Raw genomic sequence first — 25325 nt, forward strand, 5'->3', positions numbered from 1 at the left:
TACCTCAAGCCCAGGAACCTTTTATATTACAATCTGTACTTACTATTTATAAACTGTCACATGAGAGGAAAAAAAATTACACCTTTTATCGGTTCCAGTCAATATTCAATGTTAAAAAAAGAATGCTTGGACACGGGGTTACTTTGGCCTTCACATAGAAAATGTCCATTAGCAGGAATGGAAGGGCTAAAGAGTATGTGCAGCATTTCTATAGAATCCCTGTGTGTTGTGTGTCCGTATAAGAAGGTTTGGCACACTGATCTCTGAGGCAGTCCTTTATCATCCGTGGGGCGGAGTCACTGGCACTGCCGCACATTGGCCCACGCTCACGTCAGTCACGCTGCTTAAGCCGATATAATGCCGTCTCTCAGGTACTCGCTGTAGTCATTGGCTTTTCCACTCACTCACAAGTAGAGAAGGAACCTGCTCAGAGGAGACACAAAGAAATCACCTCAGTGACCACACAGACAGAAAGGAGCTGCTTGGGAACAGAGAAACAGACAAAGTACTTTTATAGGAATCCTCATCTTTCACTTTTATTTATAACACCTTTAAAATAGTTCCATAGAAAGGAGACCCAACGTTTGGGATCATCGTCACAAGCTTTGCTGTATTTCCCAGTATTCGAGGGATTTAGCAAATCTCACACTTGGTTTAGGAGGAGTTACAACAGTGGTGTAACTGGAGTGCTGGGCCCTGGGAAAAAAGTCTTTGGAGGGGCCCGGCACACAGCAATCCCTGCCCACCTCCCCCCGCTACATAAATTAAGTGTAGATTCCACTGCTCTCAGCCTGTGTATTTTTCTGGGGCTCTGTGCTCCATCTCAATTTATTTGAATTAGATCCACCTGTATGCACTCACACGCAGTGACGAGGAAGCAGATGTCAGCCCAAATACCTCAGCAGGCACCTTCAGTCCTAAGAGGCTCAGATAAATGGAGCAGGGGCACTGAGCAAAAACATGCAGGCTGAGAGCAATGAAGCCTATGCAACGTGTGCCCTTGTCCTATATTAAAGGGATACTGTCATGAGAAAAAAATGTTTTTTTCAAAAAGCATCAGTTAATAGTGCTGCTCCAGCAGAATTCTGCACTGATCTCCATTTCTTAAAAGAGCAAAAAGATTTATTTTTTATATTTCATTTTGAAATCTGACATGGGGCTAGACATATTGTCAGTTTCCCAGCTGCCCCCAGTCATGTGACTTGTGCTCTCATAAACTTCAGTCACTCTTTACTGCAAGTTGCAATGATATCAACAACCCCCCCCCCCCAGCAGCCTAACAACAGAACAATGGGAAGGTAACCAGATAGCAGCTCCCTAACACACGATAACAGCTGACTGGTAGATCTAAGAACAGCACTCAATTGTAAAATCCAGGTCCCACTGTGACTCATTCAGTTACATTGAGTAGGAGAAACAACAGCCTGCCAGAAAGCAGTTCCATCCTGAAGTACTGGCTGTTTCTGGCAAAATGACCTGAGATGGCTGCCTACACACCAATATTACAACTAAAAAAATACACTTGCTGGTTCAGGAATGACATTTTATATGGTAGAGTGACTTATTTGCAGTGTAAACAGTGTAATTTAGCAATAAAAACGACACCCTAAAAATCATGACAGAATCCCTTTAAGTATAGGGGCTATATCAGACTAGTGAAAGAGGTGCCTCGTGTGTGTGCTAACCTCTTGAACACAAGATTTACATTGGGAAAAAATAAAAGTATTGTTACCTATCATACAGGACCCTTGTAGTCTAGTCAGAGGGATGTTCGGGACATGATCTATTTACTTCAAACCATTCATCTATGCACCTAAAGGAAAGAGAAAAATAAAGGCTGTGAAGAAAGAAATTTCCCATCCCAAGAAAGATTAAAGGGAGAGCTATGAAATAGCAGGGGAAGATAGGAAGGCAGAGAAGGGGGAATGTTCCTTTGTAGATTGGTGAGCACACAGACATCTGGCAGAATAGGCAGAAGAAAAACAAAATACATTAATTTATACAAAGGCACATTCTCCTGTACTGGGCAATATTTCAGGCCCATATTGCCTCTTTATCAGGTTCACTGGCAGCAAATGAGTTCACATCAGTTAAGCTGGATGAAGAAACTGCAATCTTATATACAGTATATATACACAGTCACTGACCTTTCTACATTTGTACTGTTTGCACTTGCTCTTATTTGTGCACTGCTATTTGTGAACTGCTCTTATTTCAGCACTGCTGACCAAATGGGAAGATTTGGGAATGTGGGAATTGCTGTTCTCTTCCCTGTTGGTCCTGGCAACCACTGAAACCGTAGTCAGCTCCCTTCAGTAAAGGCAACAATGCCCACAATGATTGCAAGTTCTATGATTAAAGGAGAACTAAATATTAACTAAAGAAGTAGCTAGAAATCTTGTACATGATGTATTGTGCTTCTATACCAGCCCAAGGCAACCACAGCCCTTTAGCAGTAAAGATCTGTGTCTCCAAAGATGCCCCAGTAGCTCCCCATCTTCTTTTCTACTGATTCACTGCACATGCTCTGTGCTGCTGTCAGTTATTGAGCTTAGGGACCCACTCACAATATACAGTACACATAGAATGTAAATGTCACAATATAAGGCTGATCAACCTCATTTTCTGATTGATAATTAGTGACGACCCCTAAGCTTAGGTTCTCAACAGCCCACTGAGCATGTGTCGCACATGCACTGAAATTATATATATATTTATATATTTATATTTTTTTTTATATACACCTTGGTCTATAAATTATAAGGAAAAAAATGGAGGGAGGGGGAAAAAAAGATTTGGGGTAGAGGGGGTGAAATAAAGGTTTATCAAAAAAATAAATATATATATATATATATTTTTCTTTTTTTAAAGAACAACTAATTTTTTTAATATTTTGTTTTAAAGGGGTGGTTCACCTTTACATTAACTTTTAGTATGTAATAGAATGGCCAATTCTAAGCAACTTTTTAATTGGTCTTCTTTTCTTAATAGTTTTTGAATTATTTACCTTCTTGTTCTGTATCCAGCTTTCAAATGAGGGTCACTGACAATTGCAAATTGTCTTAGAATAGCACTCTCTACATCATACTAAACGTTAATTTAAAGGTGAACAACCCCTTTAAGAATTGATATAGGTTACAAGTGCCTTGTGACTTGAACAACGTGCAGGCAACAATAGAACACACTTGCATATAAATGTATATAAATCAGCTGCCTCCAGGAGTCAGAGGAGGCTAGTGGTTGGCTGATTCCTGGCATGTGTTTTTATGAGAAGCAGCCCCACCTAGCAGTAGCCTTATAGCACATGCTGCCTCCCATTCACTTTAATAGCAATGGCAGACTGGACACTTCATCACCAACCATAAATCTCACTCCACACAGGCAACAGAGTTACAGGTATGGGATCTGTTATCTAGAAACCTGTTATCCAGAAAGCTCTGAATTACAGAAAGGCCGTCTCCCATAGACTCCAGAAAATGAATTTCCTTTTTTCTCTGTAATAATAAAACAGTAGCTAATACTTGATCCAAAGTAATATATAATCAATCCTTATTGGAAGCAAAAACAGCCTATTGGGTTTATTTAACGTCTAGTGGACTTCAGGTACGAAGATCTAAATTACGTAAAAGCTTTGTTATCCAGAAAACTTCAGGTCCCGAGCATTCTGTATAACAGGTCCAATACCTGTACCTGAAAATACCTGGAATTGCTCTCTTTGTGCGGGTGAAACATACTTCTCACCTAATTGTGCAGAAGGGAACATTGTCAAGCGATTATACAAGGTTAGTTTTACCTTCGGCAATTCACACAGGGAGCAATTCAAAGGTATTTTGTTGTTTTGGGTGTTTTGTTGAACTGACTATATTTGCTGTGTCAGTAGATGTTACATCAATAGAAAGTGGCATGGGAGGCTTCAGGCATTTCTCAGCTACAATACACTGTTCAGAAACTGCCCCATGTTCCATTAGCTTCAGACCCTCCAAATTAGCTTGCACATTATACATTATAGGATATATATATCAACCAAACAGATTCGCACTCTCCTTGTTAACCCTTGTAAGGTTCGCCTGGGTGCTGGGATTTAGATGTGCATAAAGAAAGAATGGTAGCGCACTCCTGGGACTTCAATAATATTATATTTTATTTCATCATGGCAAAGAGATCGAAGTTTTGGTTCTACACAGTTCCCCAAACCAAACAGACTGAAATTGTCTATTATTATGTATTATTATTATAGTCTACTATTTCATTCAGTTTGGTTTGGGGAATTTTGTGATTGTCTTGTTAAAGGTCCTCCGTGTAGGACTAAAACATCGACTCACAACAATAAAGTTTTTTGGGGTGACTGTACTGCCCTTCAGACTTACTTACTTACCCTTTATGATATATACAGAGACATGGCAGTCTTGCTATCGTGTCCCCTTGCTGCAGTTCTTCCAGGCATATTGAACACTCACCAGCATCTTTAGTGAGGACGTCCTCTGTAAAAAGTCAAAAAGAGAAATTATATGTAGTGTAAATATGTATCCCCAAGGGTTTTTTCTTTAGCATTCCAAAGTACAGTTACTGTATCTGTTCTGGGAGAAAGGGAAGAGGGTATTATTGTAATAAGTGCCTGTGTTGTTTAATAAGGGGAGTTTGCTCTGTAGTGTATTTACTTCACTTTGGTCACATGTAATAAGTGATCACTGCTTCCTTTTCTTTTTATGCCTACATCAACTATGACTATATTGGCCAATAACGGAAAGTGCTTATTGCAGAAGAAAAAGACAAATGAGTATATATATATATATAGATATATATATATATATATGAGCAGAGACATAGGAATGGGAGCTGGAATGTGCACCTGGGATCCCCCTTATGGCTGCTGACATCTACCTAATGGAATAAGTTCAGCAGACATTTTTAGGGACATGTCCCTTGATGTTGGTGACCCACATCCTGATTATAAGAATTGCTTACATATTCACACACAGATTCCTCATGCTGTTTAAACTAAAATATATTCTAAGTGAAGTATGGTTTGTGCTATAACCAGACATTGCAGTTCCTCGTTTTAATAGTAGCTGAGAAATGCTCCTCCTCCCTATAGAAACAGTCTGTTTGTCTCTAACATATTTACAAGCAAAAAGAGTTGGGCCCCGTCCATTTGGCCACATCCTATAATCCAGCCACACATACTTGCTCTCTTATTCAAAATGATTTCTTTATGTTGTGCCTATTACCCCTGACAGGCAGACTACAGACTGAGCCCAAAATGTCATATATTGCATTGGATATAGTGCAAAGGAGTTTAGGAATATTACAGCAGACTGGTGGTTAATCTTATGTAATTTGCATTGTAAATATTTACCCATGGATGTCAGAAAACCAGATGAACTTGGAACATTTAAGGTAGCTGATGTAAATAAACTTGGCTGTAGCAAGCAATGCCCGTCAACAGCATCAAGGGCAAATAAGGTCTTGAACTGTATTGATTGTGCATTGATTCATGGGAGGAGGGGGTCATTCTTCCACTGTATAGAGCACTGGTAAGGCCCCATCTAGAATATGCCATACAGTTTTGGTCCCCATCACTCAAACAGGACATTATTGTATTAGAGAGGGTACAGAGAAGGGCAACTAAGCTGGTAAAAGGTATTGAAAATCTTAGCTATGAGGAAAGACTGGCCAAATTGGGGATGTTTACGCTGGAGAAGATGAGCTTAAGGGGTGATGTGATGACTATGTATAAATATATAAGGGGATCATATAATAATCTCTCTAATGCTTTATTTACCAGTAGGTACACAAGGTCACCCATTCCGAATAGAAGAAAAGAGTTTCTGCCTAAATATTCGGAAGTGTTTTTTTACAGTGAGAGCTGTGAAGATGTGGAATTCTCTCCCTGAATCAGTTGTACAGGCTGATACATTAGATAGCTTTAAGAATGGGTCGCTTTTTAGCAAGTGAGGAAATACAGGGTTATGGAAGATAGCTCATAGTACAAGTTGATCCAGGGACTAGTCTGATTGCCATTTTGGAGTCAGGAAGGAATTTTTCCCCCTCTGAGGTAAATTGGAGAGGCTTCAGATGAGGTTGAACTTGATGGACGTGTGTCTTTTTTCAACCTAACTTACTATGTTACTATGACTTAGCAAATTGATTAGGAGGGCAGGTTCTGTTTTAGGTATGAGATTATAGACATTAGAGATGGTTTTAGAGAAGATGTTGTCTAAACTAATGAGTATTTTCAGAAATGATTCTCATCCTTTACATGAAAGTTTGGAGTCATATCATAGCTCTTTAGCAATCGATTCATTTTACCTAGATGTACTATTGATCATTATAAGGGATCTTTCTATCTATCTATCTATCTATCTATCTATCATCTATCTAAAGATTAACCCTTCACATGAACACAAAGAACAGACTGCCCTGCCCCCCCCCCCCATGGGAGTTGTAGCCAGGATTTTTATTTTACTTACCAATGAACCATAATAAATAAACATCAATGCATGGTGGAGAATGGTCACAGCTACTGTTTTATTAATTACCTGTCATATTAATCAGGACAGAAACAACTGCTAATAACTGCTCAATACATACCTTCCCAGCCAGCCCCTGCATCAGATCTCCGCAGAAGGCCACCTTAAAGGATTAAGAAGCATTAAACCACCATGCCTGTTTACTACCTAGCCAGGGGCATACCTCCACTTAACCTGTAACCTTTATCAATTTATAGCTGCAATAAGATTAAATGTTTTCTAATATATTTATTATATTAACAACTGGGTGGTTGGGCTTCAGTCGATCCTCTCCCTTCAACCGCTGGCGAACAATGAGGAACGCTCCGCAAGTTCGCCTTTATATAGTTTGATTTTGCGCCTTTTTTTGGATGCCAGTAACCAATAGAATACAGGTAAGCAACTCTATGGGAAAACATCTATAATACAATTTTAATCACTGTCACACTGCCATGCCATGGGAGAGCTGAAGTCTCAGTCCATTCTCACAATGTAAAAGAACATTTTTATTTATTTATTTTTTTTAAAGAGCATTACTGAGCCACAAGAATTACCCACAAGGCACCATCTCATTGCTCAGGTGTGTATAGCCTTTAGTAATGTGATAGGCTGATGTGCAGACTGAGGGCCAACCAAGCCCAGGATTGGCTGCCTGAGAGATGAATGTAGCAGGTAATATAGGATATTATTGGTACTTTTTGATGAAAGTACACTGATGGAGTGCAAATACCAAATCATCCAGTAGGCGGCAGTGTAATGGTAAGAAATGGTTATGCAGAGCTCACTATTGGTTTACTCTGACACTTCTACAGTAAAGAAGGAACCTAGTTGGCAAAACAATGTATTTATATTCTCACAGTATATTCAAATCCATGTTACAGATTTGTGAATATGTACTAATGTTTGCCTAAGCAAAGGCATGGATTTGTTATCTGCTGCAAGAGCTTGCTAAGTGAGTACTAAAAGACGTGCTCTTGCTCCCCTTGCTGCTCTTGCACTTGCGCCCAGGAGTTAAGTAAATGATCCTTAAACTGGCCATACACGGCCCGATAGGCAGCTTATTGGCCCGTATGTGGGGCCCTCTGACAGGCTTCCCCGATCGATATCTGATCGAAAGTCGGGCTGCTGACGATCAGCAAGGGTTAAAAATCCTATTGAATCCAACTGCCCGTATTGGCCGCATTATGATCCAATCGTTCGGATCACCCTGATATCGCCCACCTCATTGTGCACATTTCGGGGAGAGATTCGGTGTTTGGCGAAATCACCAAACGAGTGAATCTCTGTGTATAGCCAGCCACCTTTAAGTGTTTTTTCCACATACAGCAGCTGGAGAAATGGCATATCCCCAGACTCCTGCTCCCTGTTCTGTATGCACTGACTGGCACAGCATTAGGTGCACCGAAATACACAGCAAAAAGACAGGGCTATCCGGCACTCAGAGTAATCCACAGGGCCAAAGATGTACCGTATATACCCGCGTATAAACCGAGTTTTTCAGCACCCAAAATAAGCTGAAAAACGCTGCCTCGGCTTATACGCGGGTCAGTTAAAAAAAAATTACCTGTTTGACTGATGCGCGATGCGCATGACTCTTCCCTGCTGATCGCAGCAGTCCTGTCCTGCTTTATGGCAGCTGAGATTATAGCTATCTGTATAACAGAACATTCTGTCCCAGTGGCTGCACAGATCCTATCTGATCCCCATTATAAGCAGCAGTCCTGCCTGGCTTTTTGGTAACACACATTAAAGGCTTGTGTCTATAGCATAGCCATGTAAGGGGTGAGTTTCTCTAGTGGGCAACCAGTGATACATTAGGAAATTCCTAACCACCAACTGAATTCATAAATATATACCGTACATGGGCTGTTTTATAAGGTTTTTTTACTGTATATATGGGGGGACTGACTTTTTTTTTTTATCCTGTTAGAAATGGATACCGATACCGCTAATCCTAGACCAAAACAAAAACGCAGGTCATACGAAGCTAGTTTCAAACTGAAGGTTGTGTCAAGAGCAGAAGAAAGCAATAACAGTATTGCAAGTAGGGAATTTTGTGTTGATGAAAAACAAGTGAGGGAGTGGCGGAAAATGAAGGCTGACTTGGAAAAGATCCCAAAGGCTAAAAAAGCTCGACGTGGTTCAACAACTTCTTATGGGGCTTTAGAGATTGAATTGCATAAATGGGTTATGGAGTGTCGTCAAAATGGTTACTGCGTAACACGCATGGGAATTCGCTTACGTGCCCTTCAAATGGCTAAGGATGACAAATATAAAGCACCAGGCATTGAAAATTTTGTTGCGTCAGCAGGATGGTGTACCCGCTTCATGGATAGGTTTGACCTATGTTTGTGACAGAGAACAAAGATTTCACAGAAGTTGCCGCAAGACCTTGAAGAAAAAGTGATGTCATTCCAATCATTCATCATAAAACAAAGAAGGATTCATAACTATGACCTGGGAAATATTGGGAATATGGATGAAACACCCATGACTTTTGATCTTCCAAGCAACAGAACTGTGGCAAGTTTAGGAGACAAAACTATTTTCCTCAGAACCACAGGAAATGAAAAAAATCATTTCACAGTTGTTCTGTCATGTTTGGCTGATGGAACTAAGCTGCGACCTGTCATTATTTTTAAAAGAAAGACCTTGCCTAAAAAGGTAAAATTCCCACCAAAAATTACAGTGCGTGCACATGTTAAAGGCTGGATGGATGCAGACGGAACAAAAAAATGGCTGGAAGAAATTTGGAATGCACGACCAGGAGCAGCCTTAAAAAAGAAACCATCATTGCTAGTTTGGGATATGTTCAGAGCCCACACATCTGATGACATAAAACAATTGGCAAAGTCTTCTCAAGTTACTTTGGCTGTTATTCCAGGTGGGCTTACATCTGTATTGCAGCCCCTCGATGTGTCTTTAAATAAACCTTTCAAAACCGTGTGCGAAAGATGTGGCATGAATGGATGTCATCTGGTCAAGCTAAACTGACAAAAGCTGGAAATCTAACAAAGCCTGACATTGAATTAATAGCAAAGTGGGTTCGAGATGCATGGGAAGATATTCCAGAGGACATGGTGCAACGCGCCTTCCAGAAATGTGGCATTAGTAATGGATGGCAGTGAAGACTGCGCATTGTATGAGAATGACAGCAGTGATAGTGATGCCTGCGAACTCAATGATGATGACAATGTCTATGCTGACATCCTCACACCAGCTGAAATTGAAGCTCTGTTTGGAGAAACAGATGATGAGGAGGAATCCAGTTTTGAAGGATTTTAACTTTTTGTGATTTAACTTGGTTGCTGATTGAGCTCAGGTGGTTGTACTTTTAAAGTATCATTGTTGATACCATATTGACCCTTTCTTCACTTACAGAGTTACAGTAGTTTACTGTTTTTATTTGAAATAAAACCATATTCAAAAACATTTAACCCACTCATGCCTCAATTTTTGATTATTGAAACTTACCAGTAGCTGCTGCATTTCTCACCCTAGGCTTATACGCGAGTCAATAAGTTTTCCCAGTTTTTGTAGGTAAAATTAGGTACCTAGGCATATACAAGGGTCGGCTTATACACGAGTATATACGGTAAGTTAAAAAAAAAAAGACTTCATTAGTAATAGTTAAAAGTATACGTGCATCTCCATAGGCCCTGCACGTTTCGTACCCGCAAGGTACTTAATCATGGGCTAAGGTCTCCACAGAAAATGAGCTTTTATACAGAAAACAATCAGAAACAGTTAGAAGAAAAACATATATATATTGTATATATATATATATATAGCTCAATAGTAACATGAAACATCAAAGTCTGAGTTCATGCCCAGTGGTATCCAGGGCCGTATTCATATTAAGGCACCCGAGGGCCTGTGCCTAGGGCGGCAGGTTTTGGGGTGCCTATAAATGTATTTTTTAATACATAGGAAATCTGGTGAAAGAGCTGAGGGGTAGGGGGCAGGCTGGCTTGCAGAAGTGACGTCACTTCCACACAGCTTATGACGTCACTTCTGCTATGTCCGTTCGTGTAACTTCACGCGCACACGGCACGTATGGGGCGTGTTTAGGTCCGATGCCTAGGGCAGCATCGGACCTAAATACAGTCCTGGTGGTATCCTTGTATTTAGATTAAATATCCAGAAGACTTCTCTTTTGGTAAGTATTTTAGACAAATCACTTCCTTGATTACCCAAGCTTACTTAGGTAGCATTAGGCAAACACAGTGTGGATCTTAAAGTGTAAAATATGCATCTTTGTGCTAAAATCTATATTATATGTGCACAGGCCGATGCTTTGCCTTTCAGTTAATACAGAACAGGGAGTGGAAGTCAGCAGATCCACCTTTTCTATGTACGTGGAAAACTGCTTAGTGTGCCACTTAGGAAAGATTTGAGAAAGGTTTCTATTTTTTTTCCTAAGCAGAAGAACATCAGAGCAGCCTCTTCCTTTCTCCTGACAACTTCCTTGACTACTTGGTTACATCCACCTATTTTTAAGGTTTACTTATCCTTTAAGGCCGTTATAAACAGAGTGTCCTGCCATCAGTGTGGATTTACAGTGCTTACTGCACGGTGCAATATAGTCCTTATAAGGCTTGTTACAATAGACTGCCATGGAACAGTATTGCTGTGTTTCGTAGCTTTCTGAATAATCACCATCATTTATTTATTCAGCAAGGGAAAGCTTTGCAACCCGTGTATAACAAACAGGGGGCCTTATAATACATTGACATAGAAAGGTTAAAGAAAACAAACAGTAGAACTGGAAGGCCCTGGGGAACAATCAATAAATGAGGTTGATGCTATGATTCTTTATGGTGCCTTGACCTCAGGGTGCATTAAATTGGCTTGATTAACCCTCTGAGTGCTGGCACTGGCAGCCACAAATGGAGGATCACCCCAACCCAGCAGGCAATACAGAAATAGACAGTCCTAATTTTGCTTTATATATTATCTTTTTCTCTCCATGCCCAATGCCACTAGTTCAGAAATATTCTTTAGCCATCCTCCCGCGCTGTATGTTTAAGATCTCACGCACTTTTGACAATATTCAAGTCTAGGAACTGAATCCAAATACCCAACCTCTTTTCAGCTTACGTTTCTTCACTGTGGGACAATGGCATTTAGAGGTTGACTTTAGATGTTACTTACAAGATTCTATTATTGACTCTACCCACCCAGTATTCCTTTGCTGCCGGACTGAATAATAGAACAATTTAGAAAATGATATGTTGAAAGAAACCCAACAGTATACACTGGGCCTCAGGTGCACCGCCCTGTGTATTCAGCAGCTCTATTGTCAGTGACCTCCATTTGAAAGCTGGAACGAGTCAGAATGCGGCAAATAATTCAAAAACGATGAAAAAGAAAAAATTGAAGACCAATAGACAAGTTGCTTAGAATTAGCCATTCTATAAGGTACAGGTATGGAATTAGGGTTGCCACCTTTTCAGAATATTTTTACCGGCCAGTGGTGGGGGCAGGAACATTGGGCGTGGGGCATGTCATGATGCTAAGGGGGTGGAGCTGCTGACCCTGACGCAAAAGGGGTCTTGGCAGGTGTTTTACCAGTAGGCCGGTAAAATACTGGCCGGGTGGCAACCCTATATGGGATCCATTATCCAGAAACCCATTATCCACAAAGCTCAGAATTAGGTAAAGGCTGTCTCCTATAGACTCCATTATAATCAAATAATCCAGATTTTTAAAATTGATTTCCTTTATCTCTGTAATAATAAAACAGTACCTTGTACTTGATGCAAACTGAGATATAACTAATCCTTATTGGAAGCAAAACCAGCCTATTGGGTTTATTTAATGTTTACATTATTTTCTAGTAGACTTAAGGTATGAAGATCCAAATTACAGAAAGATCCATTATCTGGACAACCCCAGGTCCCGACCATTCTGGATAACAGGTCCCATACCTGTACTAAAAGTTAACTTAAAGGTGTAACCAGCCCTTTAACAAAAAGCCATTGAGCAGGGATGTGAAACTTTTGGGAAACCACTGTCTGTCTGTATTTAGGCTGCTGAACATTAGATTACACATACATGAAGGCTACTCCCTTATTTTGTAAAGCACTGCTCTCTGTATAGTTAGAGTCATGTTTCAAGAAGGTTTTTTTCTGTTTCAAGTGAGAAAAAAATGTCAGTGAAAATGACAGTTTGATGCGATATGGGGAATATGATTGCAGAATGCTCTTTATTGGGGTTACTAGATCACTTACACATTTAGGGACACGTTTAATGAATGAAGGTAATTTAAATTGCAATCAGTGCAACCTTTGTAGCTGGATTTTCTGGATGTGCCTATTAATTTTCAAGTGATCTGATAATATATTAAAAGGCAAGCAGACTATAGATAAACTATATTTAGGATTTGCTATAAATTTTTCTCCAATATGTAATTTATTGAAAATGAAGATATGTCAGCCATTCCATGTTGTCAGTGGTATTTAAAGGTCATCTGAATTAACACCCTGACAGAAAATTAACAGTGCAACAGAGCGCTCAGTTAGGTAATGCACAAGGGAGGCATATTAATCTATAAATCTCCTGACCCTTTCTTCATCCATATTAATGTGCTCTTGTAAATTCCCATCATGCCATGCAATTTACTGTAACTACTTAATCTCAAAGATTATTAGACAACAGATCTACATCTAAACAATCTGATAATTTGACTGATCTCTTTGTAACCATTCTGTCCAGTTCATTCTTAACATTCTATCTCATACAACCTAGCAAACTGTTACTAAAATCACAATGCTGTTTCATCTTATCAAGGTGGTACAGGTATGGGATCTGTTATCTGGAAACCCTTTATCCAGAAAGCTCTGAATTAAAGAAAGACAGCCTCCCATAGACTCCAGTTTATCCAATTAATAATTTTTTTTAAAAATGATTTCCTTTTTTCTCTGTAATAATAAAACAGTACATTGTACTTGATCCCAACTAAGATATACTGTAATTAACCCTTATTGGAAGCAAAGCCAGCCTATTTGGGTTTATTTAATGTTATCATGAGTAGACTTAAGGTTTGCAGATGCAAATTATGAAAAGATTCTGTTATCCAGAAAAAGCATTCTGAATAACAGGTCCCATACCTGTACACGTTATCTAGGATGCTTGGGAAAAAGAGATCCAATAAGGATTAATTATATCTTAGTTTGGATCAAGTACAAGGTATTGTTTTATTATTACAGAGAAAAAGGAAATAATTTTCAAGAAATTTGAAATATTTGATTTCAATGGAGTGTATGGGATGGCCTTCCTGTAATTCGTAGCTTTCTGGATAATGGTTTCCAGATAACCTGTACATCATTTTACCCAAGCGCTCCACCCTTAGTAACTTTAGCACATCATGTAAATAGTTAACAGTTTCAAATACAATAACCAGGCCCAACCACTGACAGCAGAGGAACGAATGTTAATTATTTTAATGGCAAGGGAAACTATTAAAGTGTTTTCCTATCATGGCTTATTTTCACAGAAGAATACTGTATCTACAAGCAGCAGTACCTGAATACTTTATAAACATAGCTGACATACCTACATTAATGCACAACAGTCACTTGGAGAAAGGTGATGGCCTACAGACCTCCAGTAAACTGTCTGGCGCTTCCAGAGACGCACAGTAATGCTTTGTTCTCAAGTTATTTTCACTAACATTAACTAGAGCCTGGCTTTAGGAAATACCCAAAGAAGCATCCAGAGCTAATGTGTGGGGCTGGAAGTAAAATGTAAACCTAACAGCCACATCATAAGTACACTAGATGAATGGAATATTTGAAACATCTGTTCTGAGTGGGCAGAAAGCTTTAGTGTATGTAACAGTCCTGTAAACCATAATGATATTTTAAGCACCCGCAAGAATTCTGTTTTTAAAATTTATTGCATTTTTTTTTTTAAGATAAAAGCGCTCATTTAAGTTCACTAACTGCAGCAACGGGTAAAGAATTGAGCCCATTAAAGGAGAAGGAAAACTACCAAGGCAGTTTATTGACACTAGATTAGCCACAACAGTGCAAGCTAGGACGCCATTTTTTTTCTGCAGAATGCTTTATCATACCGGAGTAAACAGCTCTAGACACTGTCTCTGTTTAGGATAGCAGCTGCCATATTAGCTTGCTATGATATAACTTCATGCCTGAGTCTCTCCCTGCTCACTCATAGCTCTGGGCTCAGATTGCAGCAGGGAGGGGAAAGGAGCAAACTGAGCATGCTCAAGCCCAAGCCCTGGAGGCTTAAGCTGAAAACAAGAAGTCTGATACAGAAGCCCATGTGTACAAAATAGAAGGAAAGAAATGTGGTGTTTATTTTGACAGAGGACTCGGAGCAGCATTACTTTGATGGTTTTCTAGTGTATTCATATAGACCTTTCTGATAAAGCTTACTTAGTTTTAACCTTTCCTTCTCCTTTAAAACTCCATACACAATGCAGTCTCTCTTACTTGTACTGCCTGATAATTTGCTAGTTACAACTACTTGAGAGTATGTGGCACAAGGTGTGTAAAGGCAAGTATAGAACTCATTCATATTGAAATAGCATTTATCTTCTAACTATTTTGCATTACAGAAAGAGCAGGGCACATAACAGTTTATTATACAGAGAGCTTTCTTCTAAGTGTGAACTGACATATGGGAACGTTGGGAAATTCTCCATTAATAAGAGCTGCATCCCACGCAGAAGAATCTGTTGCAATTGCTATCTGTGGAGAATTTTTTCTATTTCATTTGGCAAAGACAATGAGACTTTTCCTTCTCAGATATACAGCCATGCACAGGAGGACCACTCTGCATTTAGTAAGCTACTTCTTTGCACAATATACGCTGAACAATGCTCAAAAATGCCCACATTTGCTTTGCTTGTTTAGTGGATTTCAGCTATATTGCACAGCTGTCTAGATAATGTATGTACAAGTGTAATTCCTGTTATCCAGAATGCTTGGGAACTGGGGTTTTCCAGATAAGGGATTTTTCTGTAATTTGGATGTCCATACTATGTCTATTAAAAACATTTAAACATGAATTAATGCCCATAGGATTGTTTGCTTCCAATACGGATTAATTATATCTTAGCTGGGATCAAGTACTATGTACTGTTGTATTATTACAGAGAAAAAGGAAATCATTTTAAAAACTTTGAATTATTTGATTAAAATTAAGTCTATTGGACATGATCTTCCTGTAATACGGGGCTTTCTGTATCCTATACCTTTGGGTTTAATGGATCATCCTGTAATTAAGTCGGATCACAGAAAGTCTATCCAAAACATAAAATGTCATCTGCTGATGCCTCATTTCAGCAGGTGCAGAAAAGAGAGGAAGTACAACTCTCACTTCCCGTTCACCCTAAGTGGGTTATGTAATAAAAGGCACTAAGTTTGCCCAGAGGCAGTTACCCATAGCAACCAATCAGTAGGTAGCATTTACTTGTCACCTGTTTAAATGCAAACATTATTGGTTGCTATGGGTTACTGCTCCTGGGCAAACTTAGTGCCTTTTATTACATAACCCCCTTAATGTATTATATATAGGTCCTTTTCCAGCAAGGAATTAGATGCAGACCACCATCATTTGATTCCATTTATATCTTAAATAGATTTAAGATACACAACAAAGTTCAGTGTTTCATTCACCAAGCACATCAGATACTACTGGGGCAGCATACGCACTCTAAAACAGTGTGCCACAACCTGAGCATAATTCATAAAAATCAAGTTCTATTCTGCACCCATACTGGCACTTTGTGAAAAAGCTGTTTAGAACCCAGTAATTGTGGATTCAGTGGATCACTACTTTCAACTGAGAGGCTCGGGAGACAGTATACTGTACTATAACTGTACTATAACTGTACTAAACACATAATAAGTAACACTGAATTAAGTGCACACGTAATTGCTCCCTTCTTTGGTTATCAGCAGTTAACATCAGGTGACTTACATTTTTATTACCTCTGCTAGATTTAGTTATTGAATAACTCTGACACTAGAAATACAGCCACATTCTACTGGGGTAAAAGTTAGTAATGACACACACATACTGCGGGTCTGTGAATCATCATACAAATCTGATCAGAACCACCACCACTGTCCCAATGCCTTCCAAGCTCTTCATGCCAACCCCTCTATCATCCATCCATTTACCAAGGTCCCTCAATGAAAATGTTACTTTTCTTTTTGAAAATCTGTGTGAACGATCCTGTCCTGAGTACTGACAGGGTCTCTTAGGAAAGAAGTGCACTATCCCTGTACCCAGTGTAATTTCTAATGATGTCCCCAATCCTATATAGTTAAGGATCCAGCCAAACCCATTGTTTTTGGCTGAACCAAAAATATTTTTTAAGAGTAATGCCAAACGGGCTGATTCTTAGCCTGTCCACACCACATTGTGAGAAAGAGTGTGTGTGTGTGTGTGTGTGCATGTGTGTGTGACACAGAGCATATTTTGGCACGAAAGATAATGCATATTTTGTGCCAAAATCATCTCCATCTGTCTGTACCAATGCCACACACAGTGCCTTTTGTTGCAAGCATTCAGCTTGAAACATCCATTGGAAACGGATGAACTTAAAAAACTACAGTTTTCATTCTTTTATTAATAGGCATTAGTTATGTGCGGGTTGACCTGAAAACCCATTGTGACCCACAGGTTGGGCAGGTTCAGGTTTAAATCTAGCCAACCGTTACAGGTTAGGAATGGGTGCGGGTCAGACTGGGGAAGTACACTCCTCCACTGCTCCGGAAGATTCCCTGTCTTGGGACCAAAGCTTTGCACAGAAGTAGTTTATGGAGTGAGAAGAAGCAGGTACGGGTTGGACGCGGGTCTTAAAGTGGCATCATTTTGTGGGTTAGGGCCAGGTGCAGGTTGAGTTTTTTTCTTACCCACACATCACTATTGAGCACAGAAAAAAACCTTCTTTCAAGTATTCTAAATGTATTTGTGTTTTACTGCCAACATTTGTTTAAAGTTTTTACTTCATGGCTTTAAATTCTATGCTTCAGTTATAACATAAACAAACAGTATTACTCACCATTGTATGTTATTCGTGGCTTTGTTAAGCACATGACAAGGTGCAAATCCATTTCATCTGTGGGAATGAATTTTGAGCACACCGGGCACTTAAATCCTGTTAAAAAAATATTTATATATAGTTAGCGACATAAATCTCTCAACTTAATGAATTTGTAACTAAATATAAGCAAGTTATTTGGGGATTTGGGCCCAATATTTCCAATCAGGTTGACTCTGGGATCGATAAACAGATCATCTACTGACCCTTACAGAGACCCCGATGAGGAATGCAGCTGCTGATGCACTCCTCCTTCAATGTCATTTTCAAACCTGATATCAGTCATGGAAGCTGGAAAAGTTGTCAAACAAGAACCACATCAGCAACTTAATCCAGTCCTTACCCAATGGAATCTTTAATCCTGAATGATTGATATCGGGAAGGCAGGCTCCATACAAGTGCCGATAAACTGCTGAATTGGCATCTTAAATCTGCCTGTGTATGGACAGCTTAACTGTGTGCACACATTATAAAACAGAAGTTATCTATACTGTGGTCTTCCTTTGAAATAACAAATCATAGTCTGGTAAGTACTGGCCACCTATCATATTGCAATCAGATTGTCGTTACATATTCAAGGAAGATTATTAATCAGGTGGGCATGACATTAAACCACAGTCCATTATGCTTGAGCCAGGATCCAAATCACCTTTGGTTGGATAGGATAAACTCCTAATATGAAATGTTGTATGGCAGCGCAGTTGTAGCTGATACACTGAAATGTATTCTAAAGTCTAAATAAACATGCTGCTTTGGCTTATTTAGGGGGTTATTTTCTAAACTCCGAATGCAAAAATCACGAAAATTTTTTTTTTTTTTTTTTTTTTTTTTTATAAAATCTGACTTTTAAAAAAATCACTAATTTTTCAGAATTTATTAAGCCAAGGATGGAAAAGTCCGAATCTGAAAATTCGGCATCTCAGACCTGTCGGGGTTGCATATAAGTCAATGGAATAAGTCACAACGATTTCTTGATGTGCGCTGGGTTTCAGGCAAAACCCCATAGTTTTCGGGTGAAAATTACGAAAGAATCGGATGAAAAAGTCAGAAAAATTTGTGAAAATATGATTTGTTTCCGCAAAGCAAGTTTTCAGGAAAATGTGATAATAAATTAGTATAAAAAAAAACAGGATTAGATTGGAGTTTGTAGCAAAAAATATTGAGATAAATTCGGACTTTGATAAATAACCCCCTTAGTGTCTTTACCCTTTAAGCGTCAGCTTCTTTACATTCCAGTAAATAGTATTCATGGTGGAAACGAATATGCATTTTTTGTCTACATGAGCACAGTGAACGTCTGATCCAGTGGAGCTTCTAATCTAAGGTTCCATCCATGGGCATACACACACACACACACACACACACACATACACACACATTATGAATATCTTTATTAGGAGCCAAACAACTTGCTATTAAGTATTTAAGTGTGGAAGGAAGTGGAATAAAACAGGTGAATACAGGGTGAGCATGGAAACTCTATGCAGATGGTGCCATGAAGCTAAAGGATAATCAGCTTGCCACGCTTTGCCCTTGTGACAATTCATACTAATTGAATTCTTGCCCCCCTTATACCGTACAGATTTAGTGAACTTCCTGTTTTACACACAGTTACTGTCATACACAGAGCATCATGTGAGCAGTGCAGGCAGGAAAATACGCCATTTGGCTTTAGTTTCACTACCTCAAACATAAAGAAGAAAAAACTAAACAAAAAAAGATTTCCCAGAATATCCTCGTGCTGTCAGTCAGTCAACCGACTCCCCTCACAAGGTCTAATGCTGAATAAAATGTGGCAGTGTTTTGTATAAAACTGACTTAACAACCTTCAGTTATCAGTTACATGCACAAAAAGACAAACAATTTGTTAATTTGTGTCCAAATTGCAGACCCTGTAATGAAGACCAGATAATGTTTACTTTGTTTACACTATTCCAGTAAGATCTGCTATATACTACATGCTACTTGTGAAAGTTATTATTTTGTAACGGGGACTTATTGTCGGACTGGGCCGTTGCATTATACTTCTCTAAATATAGAAGGAATGTGCTTAGAAAAGTTGTGCTGTTATTTCACCAAAAATCACCAATATGTTCCACTTCCTACTGACTGTTTCTCCCGGCCATACAGGAGAGTAGGCAGCGCCAAGCACCAAATAGCAGCAAAGCCAACCTGACAGGGAACCGCAACATATATTTGCCTGTGTGACTGCAGGGCTATGATTGGCTAACCTTCCCCTTCCCCTCTTTTTTGGCGAACAGGCCTTTGCCAATTATGATAAGATTTTGGCAGAATGCATATTTGCTCACCTAGATACACCCGAAAGAAGGTCATTTAGGTTGAGATTTTGTTGGAACCCATTTACTGTTTTAGATATGGTTAGAACTATGGGTGAATGGCTGATATATTCCAATATCTGTAATTTTATGAGCTTAGAGTTCCCTGACCAAAAGTCTGACCTCAAATAGGATTTGAACGGAAAAAGTATGAAAACAACTGCAATTGAGAGTCTTTCTTTCCTTCCAGTGTTTACTATTTGCACAGGAATGGAATCGAATCTAGTATTATGAATACTTGGGTTTTAGAAATAAGGGATCTTTCCGTAATTTGGATCACCATACCTAAAGTCTGCTTAAAAAAAACCCCAAAAAAACTGAACAATAAACAAAAGGGTTGTTTTACCTCCAATATGGATTCATTCAGCTTAGTTACCATCAAGTACAAGATACTATTTTATTATTACAGAGATAAAGAAAATCATTAAAAAAAAAATTAATTGTTTGCTTAAAATGGAACCTATGGGAAATGGCGTCCCCATGATTTGGAGCTTTCTGGATAAAGTGGATCCCATACCTGTACAAATATGGGATCCATTTTCTGGAAACCTGTTATTCAAAAAGCTCTAAATTTCGGGAAGGCCATCTGCCATAGAATCCATTTTAATCAAATAATTGCTTTTTTAAATCATTTCCTTTTTCTCTGTAATATTAAAATGATACCTCGTACTTTCTCACAACGAAAATATACTTATTTAATCCTTGTTTTAGGCAAAACAATTCTATTAGGTTTAATCAGCATTTATTTTTTTAGTAAACAAGGAAAGGAATTATGCAAAGAGCCCTTATCCAGAAAACCCCAGGTCCCAAGTAATCTGGATAACAGCTCCCATACCTGCACTAAATTACTGATATTTATTATGCAGTACCATGTAGGGTTATTGGTGCTTATTTCAGATGCATAAAAACGTAAGATTGGTCCCCCACTGTCATATATATTATACACACTGAATATTCAAAGGTATAAGGATGCTGTACATAAATCTCAAGTGCCAATGTTATTTCCTGTGCTCTCATTTGTATAAATGGAAGGGAAATCCCCTCTTCCACAAAGTCTCCAAGACTCAAGTGTTTTTGGCATTCAGACAGAACCAATGAAACAACGCTCTGTCTCACAAGCCAGAAAGGCACATGAAGCTCTGAAGAAGATGCATGAAGACTTGCCAGGTCTTGAGCACTTTTCTGACTGCTATAATGGCAGTGAAAAGCATTATAATAATAGCAACAGCGATGGATTATTATAAAGTGCTGACAGATTTTTTTTTCTACTATTAGGCACACAGTTACATAAAACAGACAAACCTTACATATATATATTACATACCTCTAGAATTACTGTAGACTGTATACTGCCTCTGCCTAAACACAAGTGCCACGTATCTGGTATATGATTTGGCAATATTTAAGACTACTTCAACAAGCATTGCATGTACTGTATATTGGACAATTCATACACTGATTACAATGTATGTGCTTTCCAATTTTATAGGACTATATTAAATACTTTTTTAGTCTCCTCTATAAATACATAAAACAACACAAACATCAATATAATATATATATATATATATATTTTTAAATTATTACTAATTATACTAATTTGCGTTATTATAATTATTGTTATTAAATTTATTAAGCAAGCACAGTTTGATACATTCTATTCCTTATTCTTAATGTTTTCAAAAATATATGCAAAATCTACCAGCCATGAAAATGTAATAAAACAATTTGATGACATACTGTAGCATGTCATAGATGCGCATAGCCCCAAGATTTTAACAGCATATTATAAATGTGAGCATAGTAGGGACTTTTTATTGTTTATTACCTAGTCATACAAAAAAAAAAACTTTCTGAATGAATGCCAAACAGGCATAGATCTCTATTTGCATCTAGAATTAGAAAATTAATAGCTATTGCAGTTATTCCAGGAATACAGATAAAGCACAAACAAGGTTGGATTTGAATTTTGCTTTTGTGTTCCAAACACTGCAACCCAAATATACATACACTCAGCCATTCTACACTGATCCTGTTCAAACTCCTCCTGGACAGTTAGAACTGTCTTCTGTTTTCATGTTTTCATTTTTTTTTTTTTTTAGTGAAATCACACAACAGTCAGTTTCTGTCTAAGGGTAGTGGCAGTCGTGGGGGTTAGTCGCCCAGAGACAAATCTAATCTACTTCGGGCAACTACCAGTAATCTCCCCAAATGACTTCCCGCCAGCAAGAATACGAATCGCCAGCCTGATTGCCAAAGTTTCCTCACAAGGAAACTTTGGGCAACTTCGGAAATCCAAAGCGATTCGTAAGCCATCCTGCTGGTGATTCGTATTCTTGCCGGCGGGAAGGCATTTCGAGGAGTCTAGTAGTAGTAAGGTGAGAAGAAGCCAAAAAAAAGGAAGGGTGGTGAATGTCTGGGAGAAGGGTAGTGGAATGTCACTTCTGAGGGTGTTGATTTTGAAGTGCTCTGCAATGTCTTCTGTAAGATTGTCCTGTGAATGGACACATTAATATGATCAGTAGAACACAAGTTTCTACTTACCTTATTCACATGACTCTGTAATTAACAGTTGCTTTCAAATGCTTCCCAGGTTCAACTGATTTACCTATTTTCACTACACTCACTTCACTTACCACTATCTTTTCTGATAAGACTTCAACAATTTCAGTGGTCACCCCCACCTTATCTCTCACTCCCCCCTCTCTCTCTTAGGGCAGAGACACATGCGCAAATTCAGGGAGATTAGTCCCCCGGCAATAAATCTCCTCTTCTTCAGGGCGACTAATCTCCCCAAACTGCCTTCCAGCCGGCTACAATGAAAACCGCGGGTGGGATGGCACTCGGAGCGATTCCTTTTGGGCGACTTCGGATAACGAAACGCTCCGAGTGCCATCCTGCCGGCAGTTTTCATTCTAGCCGGTGGGAAGGCAGTTTGGGGAGATTAGTTACCCCCCCGAAGAAGAGGAGATTTGTCGCTGGATGACTAATCTCCCCAAATTGCCATGTGTCTCTGCCCTTAAGGCCCCCATACACGGGCCTATAAAAGCTGCCGACAGACCGAGTCGAGTGTGAGGGGCCATCCAACAAGCTTCCCCGAAAGTCAGGCAGATCTCGATCGGGCAGGTTAAAAATTCCCGCCGGATTGCGGCCGCATCTGTGAGTTTATGCGGTCCTGTGATCCGACCGTCCGTATCAGATGCATTATGATCCGATCGTTGGGATTTAGGGCGTACCTCCCAACTGTCCCATTTTTAGAGGGACAGTTCCTCTTTTGACAGCTCAACCTGCAGTCCCTTATTTGTACCGAAAAGTCCAGTTTTTCTCTGCACTGAACAGCGAGAAAAATTAACTTTTGGCAGAGAGCCCAGAACAGCCACAACAGAAGATACGATACATTTGTAACAATTCAAATGTATCTAGATAAGCAATCTAGATAAGCCAATGAGTTATTGTAACAATATAAGATAACAGGTCCCTTGGGAAAAGTTAGACTCACAGCTTAAAGGGATACTGTCATGGGGGGAAAAAAAATTTCAAAATGAATTTGAATATAAAAAAATCTGTTTGCTCTTTTGAGAAATGGATTTCAGTGCAGAATTCTGCTGGAGTAGCACTATTAACTGATGTGTTTTGAAGAAAACATGACAGGATCCCTTTAAGGGTCAGTCCACACGAGCAGATTCGGGAAGATTAGTCGCCCCCCAGTGACAAATCGCCTCTTTTTTGGGGCGATAATCTCCCCAAACTGCCTTCCCCCTGCCCTCCGCCGGCTAAAATGAAAATCACGAGGAAACTTCGGGCGACTTTGGAAAACGAAGCGCCACATGTGATATGCCGCAGACTATTTTCATTTTAGGCGGCGGAGGGCAGGGGGGAGGCAGTTCGGGGAGATTGTCGCCCAGAAGAAGAGGCGATCTCCCCGAATCTGCTCGTGTGGCCTGACCCTAAAGGGCAATTCACCTTCATTAGCAAAACTGTAATAACTGAAAAAAACCACAGAAATATGTTCAAACTTTTATAACCTGCGAAATTTTGTAAAATGAACATGGTAATTGGGGGTGTGGCCATACAAATGGGCGTGGTCACAATTAATTCGCCACTCTACGCGCGGCAACTCTTTAGTCCCTCTTTTTTATTTCCAAAATGTTGGGAGGTATGCCCTAGGGCCCACAATTGGATCAGCCCAATATCGTCTACCTCAATGTGGGCATATCGGGTAGAGATTTGCTTGTCTGGCGACATAGCCAAACAAGCGGATCTCTATGTCTATGGCCACCATTAGACTATAAGCTCTAGAAGACAAGGTCCCCCCATTATCTCTTAACAATATACAACTGTAACCATGCACAACTACTCTAGTGAAGACTTTCTGTATGTGCAAACTCTTATATAATTGAGGTCTCTTACACAAACAAGCCTTTACTCATTCTGCATGTTGTGTTTGGTGGTTCAGCACAGTCATAAATACAAGCTACATATGGAAGAATGGGGTCTGTTAACAAAGGCACACCCTTGGAATGCATAAAAACTACTTTGAGTGTAAGAACCATATTAATAAATATATATATTTATATATATATAGTAAAGTTGCAAATGTATTCACACTCTTAACTAATTCTCTACTTTTACTAAAATTTAGCTATGACACAGTTTCCTTAGTAGGTACTGAGCAACTTGTTAATATAGCATAAAGAGCAGATGCAAGAAAACCTGTTTCATTCTGTTAAACTTTATCCTGCCTGATAATACAATGGTTAACTTGGCTGATGAAACAGGCCATCCAGGCCAAGCTACTTTTAGCCTCTGCAGAACTCCAGTTTCTAGATCAATTCTGCTCATAGCCTGAAGTCATTTTTTATTTCAGATCTGGTCTGGTGTAAATTTCAGTTTGAATTCTGTATTCGTTGCCTGTTAGGTAAGACATTGGCTTGACTATTATTATTAGTAGTAGTATTATCCTTATTATTATTTATAATAATAATAACGATTTATTTGGTACTAGATTATAGAGAAATCCCCCTCCCTACTGACTGAAATTACCCCCTCCCTGTAAATCCCTACGCACTGTTTATTATTAAAGAAACCAGGCCAGTGTGTAAGATCACAGGAATCGGGCTGTAAATGGAGCTTTCCATAGCAAGGAAAATCCTTAGGCTTACTGATACCCTGTTACAGGATAGCAAATAAACTCTCGTAGTACTAAAACTGTACCGGCATAGGTATTCCCCTGTAATAAGTACATTTTTTCCTGGAAATTTTGAGTACTGTGGCCATTTAATACATGCATCTCTCTAACATGCTTTAGGCTGCCCCATATGCATACAACATTTAAACCTAAGGTGAGATTAACAACTGCCTGTTTCTTTCTTGAGTGGTAATGATGATCAACACTCTTGA

The 25325-nt window shown here is 39.2% G+C and overlaps 1 protein-coding gene across 1 annotated transcript in view; it reads right to left on the bottom strand.

Moving 5' to 3' along the window:
• Positions 1 to 25325, bottom strand: part of znrf2.L (zinc and ring finger 2, E3 ubiquitin protein ligase L homeolog) — a 68663-nt gene continuing 43338 nt past the window's right edge. The window contains exons 2-5 of the mRNA XM_018267490.2: positions 17551 to 17646; positions 4376 to 4481; positions 1733 to 1813; positions 1 to 423 (exon numbers count right to left, since the gene is read on the bottom strand). Of these exons, the coding sequence (XP_018122979.1) occupies positions 1756 to 1813; positions 4376 to 4481; positions 17551 to 17646 (260 nt within the window). The 3' untranslated portion in view covers positions 1 to 423; positions 1733 to 1755. The remainder of the gene's footprint in view (positions 424 to 1732; positions 1814 to 4375; positions 4482 to 17550; positions 17647 to 25325) is intronic.

The sequence above is a fragment of the Xenopus laevis genome, chromosome 6L, assembly GCF_017654675.1.
Source record: "Xenopus laevis strain J_2021 chromosome 6L, Xenopus_laevis_v10.1, whole genome shotgun sequence".
NCBI lineage: Eukaryota > Metazoa > Chordata > Amphibia > Anura > Pipidae > Xenopus > Xenopus laevis.